General features: G+C 38.2%; 1 protein-coding gene across 4 annotated transcripts in view; it reads left to right on the forward strand.

Moving 5' to 3' along the window:
* The window catches only part of PPP2R3A (protein phosphatase 2 regulatory subunit B''alpha), a 222305-nt gene that overhangs the window by 183926 nt on the left and 26420 nt on the right, over nucleotides 1-11959 (forward strand). For all 4 annotated transcript variants that reach the window (XM_060011301.1, XM_060011303.1, XM_060011302.1 and 1 more), the window contains one exon: nucleotides 10560-10735. In XM_060011301.1, the coding sequence (XP_059867284.1) occupies nucleotides 10560-10735 (176 nt within the window). The remainder of the gene's footprint in view (nucleotides 1-10559; nucleotides 10736-11959) is intronic.

The raw sequence follows: 11959 nt of genomic DNA on the forward strand, positions 1-11959 counted from the left end.
GCATCCATCAGCCTTCATTCCCTGAGAGCGCCTCCACAGGCCTCTAGACGTGTGCCAAACCAGCAGCCTGCCCCTTAGGCCCAAGTTCCTGGATAAGCAAATAGGCCTCTCACTGAAAGACAAGGAGTGTGTTTCAGTCTGCTATGTGTGCTGTGCCCTGATGTGGTGGCCTGCTAAGAACTGTCTCCAATTGCTATGGTCCCATGAAACCCAGAAACACAGGCCTCCAGAGCCAGGCAATCAAGTGGCATCCCGTGGGTGGCAGCAACAAAAACTGGAGCACCAGCCTTATGTAAAAGCTTCCCTCTGAGAAATACTTGTGCTCTGTAAGGCGGAGGGAGAGTGGGAAACTGGTGCCCTGTGGCTGGAGTGAGGCGCAGAGGGAGAATGTAAACATGGTGCCTGCTAGTCTGTCCTTTCACAGTAGCCCAGCAGGCCCCCAGATGTGTGTTAAATTAGACGCTTGCCCCTTAGGCCGAGGCTTTAAGATAAGGAAATTAGCCTCCTTAACAGAAAATCTGGGCACCTCTATAGCGGCTGCTTCTGTACTTGGCCCTGGGGCAGGTGAGTCCAAGCATGCAAGCCCTTTAAGAGCCTTTTCTCACTTCACTAGAGCATTGTAGGTCTCATGAACTCAAGCCTCATTGGTTTTCAAAGCTAAGTGTTTCAGAGAGAGTCCGGATCAAGATGGCAGAGAAAGAAAATCTAAGCTTATTTCCTCCCACAGAGCCACTAAAACTACTAAAACTATGGAACAACTGTCTCTGAGAACAGCCTGAAGACTAGCAGGACAGATTTTCTACAACCATAGATATAAATAAAAGGCCACATCAAGACAGGTAGGAGAGGCAGAGATGCAGTCCAGCAGAACCCATACCCCTGGTGTGGCAATCCCACAAGCAGGAGGGATATCGTAACCAAGGAGGTTTCCCCTGAGGAGCAAGGGGCCCCAGCCCCATGTCGGGCTTCACAGCCCACAGGCCTGCTCAGGGAAGATGAGCCCCTGCAGTGTCTGGCTTTGAAAATCAGGTGGGCTTATGTCCAGGAGAGCCTAAGGCTCCACTCTTTGTGTGTGTGTGTGTGGTGTTAGAAGTGTTCTAATTCCATTCTTTTACACGTAGCTGTGTGTGTGTGTGTGTGTGTGTGCGTGCGTGTGGTGTTAGGGAGTGTTCTAATTCCATTCTTTTACATGTAGCTGTCGAGTAAGGCTCCACTCTTGAAGAGCTTGCACAAACTCACTCTGAGTCCCAGCACAGAGATAGCAGCTTGGAAAGAATCTGAATCACACAAGAGGGAGATTCATTGACTAATTTTAGGGCATGTGTCAGAGGGGCAGGTTTCTGGTGAAAGTTTCTCCAGGGATAGAAGTGCTGGTGGGCTCCCTTTTTGTTTTTGCTCTCCTTCCACGCAGCTGGCCTGGCTCTGGCAGGCACCATTTCTGTCATTCTCCATCAACCTACCTAACACCTGGCATCCATCCCCAGCATTCCTCTGAGAACTCACCCCACCCAACCCACCAACCTCAGCCATCCCCTCCAAAGCAACTCCCACCCTGCCCCACCTGGCAGGTGGCCCCAACCAGCACCAGTGCCCCTCAAAAGTGGCTCCTGCTAGAGGGGACCATCCTTGCACACTAATGTGCCCACAGCAATCGCAGCCAGGCCTCATGAATGGCCAGGCTGGGGACTAGCCCTGCCCACCAGGGTGTCAACAGCAGTTGCGGCCAAGCCACTCAGCTAGCCAGACCAGGGACCAGCTCCATCTACCAGTGCACCCACAGCACTTGCAGCCCAACCACAACAAGAGAACATACACAGCGCATACAGGGGATAACCAGGAGCACCTCGCTCTGGTGACCAGGGGTGATGTTGCCACTGGGCCCCACAGGACACCTACATAAGACCAGTCTTTCAAGACTGGGAGATGTAGCTGATACACATATTATGTAGAAACAAACACAGACAGTTAAGCAAAATGAGGAGACAAATAAGAAAACAAGACAAAACCAAAAGAAAAAAATTAAACAAAATGGAGATAAGCAATTAACCAGATAAAGGGTTCAAATCAATAGTCTTAAAGTTGTTCACTGGACTCTGGAGAAAAATAGATGAACTCAGTGAGAACAATAACAAGATAGAAAACACAGAAAAGAACCAATCAGAACTGAAGAATAAAATAACAGAAATGAAAAATACACCAGAGGGAATCAGCAGACTAGAGGATGCAGAAGAATGTATCAGCAATCTGAGACAGGGTAGTGGAAGTCACCCAATCAAAACAGCAAAAAATAATAATAATAATTTGTAAAATGAGGATAGTTTGGGACTTCCCTGGTAGTCCAGTGGTTAAGACTCCACACTTCCACTGCAGGGGGCCCGGGTTTGATCCCTGGTCAGGGAAGTTCCCCATGCCACATGGTGTGGCCAAAAAATAATAATAAATCAAATTAGATTAAATTTAAAAAAAAACTAAGGATAGTTTAAGGGACCTGTGAGACAACATCATGTGTACTAACATTCACATTACAAAGGTCTCAGAAGGAGAAGAGAGAGCAAAAGTTTTCTTCAAAACCTATTTGAAGAAAAATGACTGAAAACTTTCCTAACCTGGCTAACAAAACAGACATCCAAGTGCAGAAAGCATAGGGAGTCCTATATAAGATGAACCCAAGACACCCATACCAAGATACATTATAATTAAAATCTCCAAAGTTAAAGACAAAGAGAGAATCTTTAAGGCAACAAGAGAAAAGCAACAAGGGACTCCCACATAAGACTGTCAGCCAATTTGTCAGCAGAAACTTTACAGGCCAGAAGGGACTGACATGATATTTAAAGTACTAAAAGAAAGAAAGCTTACAAACAAGAATACTCTACCTGGCAAGGTTACTGTTCAGAATTGAAGTAGAGATAAAGGGTTTCCCAGACAAGTAAAAGCTAAAGGAGTTCATCACCGCTAAATAAGCCTTATTAAGAAATGTTAAAGGGACTTCTTTAAACAGAAAAGTGAAGGCCATAACTAGAACCAAGAAAATCATGTAAGAAAAAAATCTCATTGGTAAAGGCAAACATATAGTAAAGGTCAGTCACCTACAAAGCTAGTACGAAGGTTAAAAGACAAAAGTAGTAAAACAGAAAGATGCAAAATATGTCAGAAACATAAAATATCGGGGGCAGCAAATGTAGTGCTTTTAGAATGCACTCAAACTTAAATGACCATCAGTTTAAACAGACTGCTGTATACACAGACTGTTGTATATGAACCTCATGGTAACCACAAACCAAAAACATATAACAGATACACAAAAAATAAAGAGAAAGGAATACACACGTAACATGGAAGAAAGTAATCAAATCAGAAAGAAAGAGAACAAGAAACAAAAGAAGAAAGGAACAGAGAAGAACTACAAAAACAGCGGAATGGCAGTAAGTACATACCTGTCAATAATTACATTAGGGGCTTCCCTGGTGGTGCAGTGGTTAAGAATCTGCTGCCACAGGGGACACAGGTTTGAGCCCTGGTCCAGGAAGATCCCACATGCTGCAGAGCAATTAAGCCTGTGCACCACAACTACTGAGACTGCACTCTAGAGCCCACGAGCCACAACTACTGAGCCCACGTGCTACAACTACTGAAGCCCGCGCACCTACAGCTGATGCTCCACAACAAGAGAAACCTCCGCAATGAGAAGCCTGTGCACCACAACAAAGAGTAGCCCCTGCTTGCCGCAACTAGAGAAAGCCCGCACGTGGCAATGAAGACCCAACACAGCCAAAAATTAATAATAATAAAATAAATATTTTTTAAAATAATTACATTAACTATAAATGGACTAAATGCTCCAATCAAAAGACAAAGTGTGGCTGAATGGATTAAAAAAACAAGACCCATTTATATGGTTCACAGAAGACTCACTTCAGATCTAAAGACACACACACAGAATGAAAGTAAAGGGATAGGGACTTCCCTGGTGGCGCAGTGGTTAAGAATCCACCTGCCAATGTAGGGGACACAGGTTCGAGCCCTGGTCTGGGAAGATCCCACATGCCGCGGAGCAGCTAAGCCCATGAGCCAGAACTACCGAGCCCACGTGCCACAACTACTGAAGCCCGCACACCTAGAGCCCATGCTCCGCAACAAGAGAAGCCACTGCAATGAGAAGCCCATGCACCATAATGAAGAGTAGCCCCCACTCGATGCAACTAGAGAAAGCCCACATGCAGCAATGAAGACCCAACACAGCCATAAATAATTAATAAATAAATAAAATTTTTTTAAATGGAAGTGAAGGGATAGAAAAATATTTCATGCAAATGGAAATGAATACTAATGATATTAGTATTAGATGGAAATCTAATATTAATGATATTAGTATTAGAATACTAATATCAGGCGAAACAGACTTGAAAGCAAAGACTGTAAGAAGAGACAAAGAAGGTCATTACATAACGATCCTTGGGGTCAATCAAACAAGAGGATATAACACTTCCAAATATCTCTGCACTCAACATAGGAGCATCTAAATACATAAAGCAAATATTAACATACATAAAGAAAGAAACTGATAGTAATACAATAATAATAGGAGGCTTTAATACCCCACTTACATCAATGGATAGATCATTCAGACAAAAAAATCAATACGGAAATATTGCCCTTAAATGACACAGGTGCACTTAACAGAACATTCCATCCAAAAATAGCATAATACACATTCTTTTCAAGTGCACATGTAATATACTTTGGGTAGATCACATGTTAGGCTGCAAAACAAGTCTCAATAAATTTAGAAAGACTGAAATCATATCAAGCACCTTTTCTGAAAGTAGAAATCAATTACAAGAAGAAAACCGGGAAAAACACAGACACATAGAAGCTAAACAACATGCTTCTAAACAACCAATGATTCAATATAGAAATCAAAGAGGAAATTTAAAAATACCTTGAGACAAATGAAAATGGAAACACAGTGTTCCAAAAACTGAAGCACAGCAAAGCAGTTCTAAGAGGGAAGTTTATAGCACTACAGGCCTACCTTAGTAAACAAGGAAAACTTCAAATAAACAATTTAAGCTTATACCTAAAGAAACTAGAAAATGAACAAACAACACCCAAAGTTAGTAGAAGGAAATAATAGAGATCAGAATGGAAATAAATGAAATAAAGACTGGGGAAAAAAAGATCAGTGAAAAAAACTAAATGAAAGAGAAGTTACAACTGACACAACAGAAATACAAAGGATCATAAAAGATTACTACAGTTATTTGCCAGCAAATTGAACAGCCTAGGAGAAATGGATAAATTCCCAGAAACATGCAACCTTCCAAGAGTGAATCAGGAAGAAACAGAAAATCTGAACAGATTACCAATAATGAAACTGAATTAGTAATTAAAAAAAAAAAAAGCCCAACAAACAAGCCCAGGACCAGACAACAGTAAATTCAAACAAACTTAAGGAAGAGTTAATACCTATCCTTCTCAAACTATTCCAAAAAATTGAAAAGGAAGGAACAATTCTAAATTCATTATACTGATATCAAAACCAGATAAAGACACTACAAAAAAAATTACAGGCCAATATGTCTGATGAACATAAAATGCAAAAATCCTCAACAAAATATTAGCAAATTGATTTCAATCATATAGTAAAAGAACCATACACCATTATCAAGTGTATTCCACAGATGCACGGATGGTTCTGTATGCACAAATCAATCAACATGATATACTACATTAACAAAGTGAAGGATAAAAATCACATGATCATGTGACTAGATGCAGAAAAAGCATTTGACAAAATTCAGTATCCATTTTTGATAAAAACTCTCCAACAAAATGGATATAGAGGGAACATGTATCAACATAATAAAGGCCATATATGACAAACCAGCAGCTAAGAAAATACTCAACGGTGAAAAGCTGAATGCTTTTCCTCTAACATCAGGAACACGAAAAAGATTTCCACCATTGACACTTTTATTCAACATAGTATTGGAAGTGCTAGCCACAGCAATCACACAAAAAGAGATAAAAAGTATCCACATTGGAAAGGAAGTAGTAAGACTGTCACTATTTGCAGATGATATGATAATATATATAGAAAACCCTAAAGACTCCACCAAAACACTATTGGAACTAATAAATGAATTCAGTAAAACTTCAGGATACAAAATCAATATACAGAAATCTATTGCATTTCTATAGACGAATAATGAATTATCATAAAGAAATTAACATAACAATTATATTTATAATTGCAACCAAAAGAACAAAATAGCCAGGAACAAATTTTGCCAAGAAAGTGAAAGACCTATACTCTGAAAACTATCAAACACTGATGAAAGAAACTGAAGACAATATAAATGAATGGAAAGATATAAGAATTAATATTGTTAAAATGTCCATACTATCCAAAGCAATCTACAGATTCAGTGCAATCCCTATCAGAGTATCAATGGCATTTTTCATGGAATTGGGACAAATAATCCTAAAATGTGTATTGGAACCATGAAAGACTGTGAAAACCAAAGCAATATTAAGAAAGAACAAAGCTGGAGGTATCATACACCCTAATTTCAAACTATGCTACAAAGCTACAGTCATCAAAACTGTATGGTCTTGGCAGAAAAACAGACACATAGATCAATGGAACAGAATAGAGAGCCCAGAAAGAAGCCCACTCTTACATGGTCAATTAATGTACAGCAGTGGAGCCAAGAATATACAATTGGGAAAGGACAGTCTCTTCAATAAATGATGTTGGGAAACTTGACAGCTACATGCAAAAGAATGAAACTGGATCACTTTCTATGCTATATACAAAATATAAACTCAAAATGGATTGAAGACTTAAATGTGAGACCTGAAACCATGAAACTCCTAGAAGAAAACATAGGCTGTATACTCTTTTACATTGGTCTTAGCAATATATATTTTTTTGGATCTGTCTCTTCAGGCAAGGGCAACAAACAAAAATAAACAAATGAGACATCAATCTAAAAAGGTTTTGTGCAGCAAAGGAAACCATCAACAAAACATAAAGGGAACTTACTGAATAGAAATACTTGTAGATGATATATCTGATAAGGGGTTAATATCTAAAATATATTTTAAAACTCACACAATATCCAAAAAAACAAACAGTCTGATTAAAAAGTGAGCAGAGGGCATGAATAAACATTTTTCCAAGGAAGGCGTACAGATGGCCAACAGACACATGAAATGATCTTCAATATCACTAATCATCAGGGGAATGCAAATCTAAACCACAATGAGTTCCTCACATCTTTCAGAATGGCTGTTATCAAAGAGACAACAAATAACAAGTGTTGGTGAGGATATGGAGAAAAGGGAACCCTTATGCACTGTTGGTGAGAATGTAAATTGGTGCAGCCACTACAGAAGACAGTGTAGAAGTCCGTCAAAAAATTAAAAATAGAACTGCTATATGATCCAGCAATTTTACTTCCAGGTATTTACCCAAAGAAAACAAAAACACTAATTTGAAAAGATACGTGCACTCCAACGTTCAGTGAAGCATTATTCACAATAACCAACATATGGAAGTAACCTAAGTGTCCATCGATAGATAAGTGGCTAAAGATGCTGTGATACACACACACACACACACACACACACACACACACACACAATGGAATTTTACTCAGCCATAAAAAAGGAATGAAATCTTGCCATTTGAAACAACATGGATGGGCTTTAAGGGTATTATGCTAAGTGAAATACGTCTGACAGAGAAAGACAAATACCATATGATTTCATTTATATGTGGAATTTAAAAACCAAACAAACAAAATAAGACAGAAACATACTCACCAATATGGAGAACACAGTGGTGGTCACCAGAGGGTAAGGGGGTGGTTGGGTGAAATAGATGAAGGGAAATTGAGAGGTACAAACTTCCAGATATAAAATATATAAGGCATGTGGATGCACTGTATTGCATAGGGAATACAGTCAATAATACGGTAATAACTTTGGTGACAGATGGTTACTAGATATGTTGTGGTGATCAATTCATAATATGTATAAATGTCAAATCACTATGTTGTACACCTGAAACTAATATAATATTACATGTCAACTGTACTTCAATTTTAAAAAAGGAGGGGAAAGAATCTAGACTTGGGGGGAGTGGTCTCGGTTGTATGTCTTTAAAAGTTTGGGTGCACAATGTGGGGTTCAAACTGTTTGCTCCTCAGGAAGAAGCTCTGGATTTTGAGTTTCTACCTGATTGTGGGTCACTGTGCTGGGTTGGGGTTTACAGCAAGATTGTGTCTCAGCATCTCCTACCCACTTAGGTGTGAGTTTTTTCTCATTTGCCCAATATGTAGGAGTCACTCAGCTAGTTTTTAGTTTTTTTCAGAGGAAATTGGTCCATATGTAGCTATAGATTTGGCATGTCTTGGGAGGAGGTGAGTTCAGGATCTTTCTACTTGACCATCTTGAACCATAACTCTGAAGTCAGTCTCTTGAAGAGATATCTGTACTCCCTTGTTCATTACAGCATTATCACAATAGCCAAAATATGGAATCAACCTAAATGTTCCTCAAAGAATAAATGGATAAAGAAAATGTGGTATATGTATACACACACAGTGGAATATTACTCAGCCTTTAAAAAGAAGGAAATCCTATCATTTGCAACATGGATGAACCTGGAGGACATAATGCTAATTGGAATAAGCCAGGCACAGAAAGACAAATAGTGCATGATCTCACTTATATGGGAATCAAAAACAAGTCAAACTTATGGAAGCAGAGAGTAGAATGGTGGTTACCAGGGGCTGGAGGTGTGAGGGAAATGGGGTGATGCTGGTCAAAGGGTACAAAGTTGTAGTTATATAGAATGAGTAAATCTAGAGATCTAATGTACAATATAATGACTATACATTTAATATAATATTGTGTTAAATACTGGAAATTTACTTAGAGAGGGTAGAGTTCAGGTCCTCTCATCCCTACCCCCCCACAAAAAAAATGGTTAACACTGTGAGGAGATGATATGTTAAGTATCATCTTTACTGTAGTAATCGTTTTTACTGTAATCGTTTTTACATCTTTACTGTAGTAATCGTTTACTGTGTAATCGTTTTTACATCTTTACTGTAGTAATCGTTTCACTGTGTATATCACATTATTTTGTTATATATCTTAAATACATACAATTTTTAGTTAAAATGTTTTAAAATTTTTTAATGAAATTAGCTACAGTAAAAAAGTAAAAAGAAACATAAGATTTAAATTAATTATGTATCTTATTTAACCCAATATATCTAAAATGTTATTTCAACATGTACTCAGTATAAAAGTATTGATGTTTTACTGTTTTTTTTCTTCCTAAGTCTTCAAAATCTGTTGTGTATTTGCACTTAAAGACATCTCAGATTGGACTAGCCACATATAGCTAGTGGCTACCATATTGGACCATGCAGATTTGAATTATAAGAATGTCACAAAAATAGAATGGATAAGGGGAAACAGAGGCAGGGAAGAAACAAAATAATTTGAGAAAATGTCCAAGAACTAAAGAATACTAGTTTCCAGATTGAGCCCAGCAAAATAAGTGAATTAGATACAGACCAAGGCACCTCATATTATTTCAAAACACCAGAAACCTCTATAGGCTTCAAAGGAAAAAAAAAAAAAAAAACAGGTTACAGTCAAAGGATCAGTGGCTTTAGACTTCTCAACAACAATGGATAAATGGAAGACAATGGATCAGTGCCTTTAAAATTCTGAAGGAAAAGAACCACCAACCTATAATTCTATAAATACCAACTACATTGGGAGTAGATAAAAGGTATTTTCAATGATCCAAGATCTAAAAATGTAGCTTTTAGGAAGCTACTGAAGGATGTGTTACACCAAACAAGGAAGTAAACCAAGAATGAGGAAAATGTGATATATAAGAAACAGGAGAAAGGTGAAGGGAATTCCTAGAGTGAAACCGTGAACCAGGCCTAGAGATCAACCAGTCTAGATGAGAGTAAGTCAGAAGGAACCAAGAAAGACTTCAAGGAAATGCAATTGATAGAATACCTAATGGGACTGATTATGGATGTAGAAAACTGGTAGAGGTTTTGGGGTTGAATTAGTAACATGTACTGTACCCCAAAAACTAAGCAAATAAAAGAGAAAAGGAAAATGTAGTTATAAACTCTGAATGTTGAGTAATTTATCTATATATTAAGAGGCTGGGGAGGGCTGTGGGTAAGGTGGAATGAGTGGCAAAACAGCTGAAACCTCATCTTTCATAGTGCAAAATTAATCCACTCCTTAAAACAGAAATATGAGAAAGGAGCAATATAGACATCTTAACTGAAATGTAAAGATAAAAACCAAAATCAGGTGTTGAAAATGGTTGGATCTGGGGAAGAGAAAATAAAGGTCTGCCATTTTTTCTGATAAATTTTGTAAAACTATGTCTAAGTCTAAAGTATACACATATGTAACTTTTAAAAGAAACATGAACAATAATAAATCTGAGTGAATAAAGGACCTTTAACGGGCCATTGCTAATGAGTATCCTTATCTCCTAGCATTGAGTACTGGTTCCGCTGCATGGATGTGGATGGGGATGGTGTGCTCTCCATGTACGAGCTGGAATACTTCTATGAGGAGCAGTGTGACCGGATGGAAGCCATGGGCATTGAGCCCTTGCCATTCCATGATTTGCTGTGCCAGATGCTTGACCTGGTGAAGCCAGCCAACGATGGTAAGATTGAATAAAGAGCCATTTGCATTGTACACCTAGGTGTACAATGCAAACTCCGTTGCACTGTAACGGAGTGTGGGATATAATCCTGGATGGTCCTAAATTATTTAACTTCCCAGAGTCTTCCATACAGGCTTTCCAAATACAGAAGTATTTAAGTTTCTCCTTTATTGTTAGCATAGAACCAACAATTGATGGCAAATTCTGTTTAAGAAATAGGCTTTTTCAACTTAAAATAGAACTACCATATGATCCAGCAATCCCACTCCTGGGCATATATCCAGAGAAAACTGTAAGTTGAAAGGATACGGGCACCCCCGTATTAATTGCAGCACTGTTTATAATAGCCAGGACATGGAAGCATCCTAAATGCCCATCAACAGAGGAATAAATAAAGAAGTTGTGGTACGTGTATACAATGGAATATTACTCAGCCATAAAAAGGAATGAAATAATGCCATTTGCAGCAACATGGATGAACCTAGAGATTATCATAAGTGAAGTAAGTCAGACAGAGAAAGACAAATATATGATATCACTTATATGTGGAATCTAATTTTTTTTAAAAAAGATACAAATGAACTTATTTATAAAACAGAAGCAGACTTATAGATATCAAAAACAAACTTATGGTTACCAGAGGGGAAGGTGGGGAGGGATAAATCAGGAGCTTGGGATGAACACATGCACGCTACTATACTTAAGCTAGATGACCAATGGGGACCTACTGTATGGCACAGGGAACTCTACCCAATATTCTGTGATAGCCTATATGAAAAAAGAATCTAAAAAAGAATGAATACGTGTGTATGTATAACTGAATCACTTTGCTGTACACCTGAAACTAACACAACATTGTAAATCAACTATACTTCAATAAAATTAAAATATATAAATTAAAAAAATTGTTTAAAGAAAAAAAAAATAGGCTTTTTCCATAGAAACAGAAAGCAGATTAGTGATTGCCAGGGGCTGAGGATTTGGGAGGGGAGATGGAGTTGGACTGCTTGATGGGTACAGTTTCCTTTGGGGGTGAAGAAAATGCTATGAAATGTGACAGTGGTAATGGTTCTGCAACATTGTGAATGTACGAAAAGCCACTAAGTTGTACCCTTTAAAATGGTTAAAATGGTGAATTTTATGTGAACTTTACCTCAAAAAAAAAGAAATCAATTTTTATAATCAAATAAGCATATGCACATACTTTTAAACTTCAGTAAAAGT

This window comes from Delphinus delphis, chromosome 4 (genome assembly GCF_949987515.2).
Source record: "Delphinus delphis chromosome 4, mDelDel1.2, whole genome shotgun sequence".
Lineage (NCBI taxonomy): Eukaryota > Metazoa > Chordata > Mammalia > Artiodactyla > Delphinidae > Delphinus > Delphinus delphis.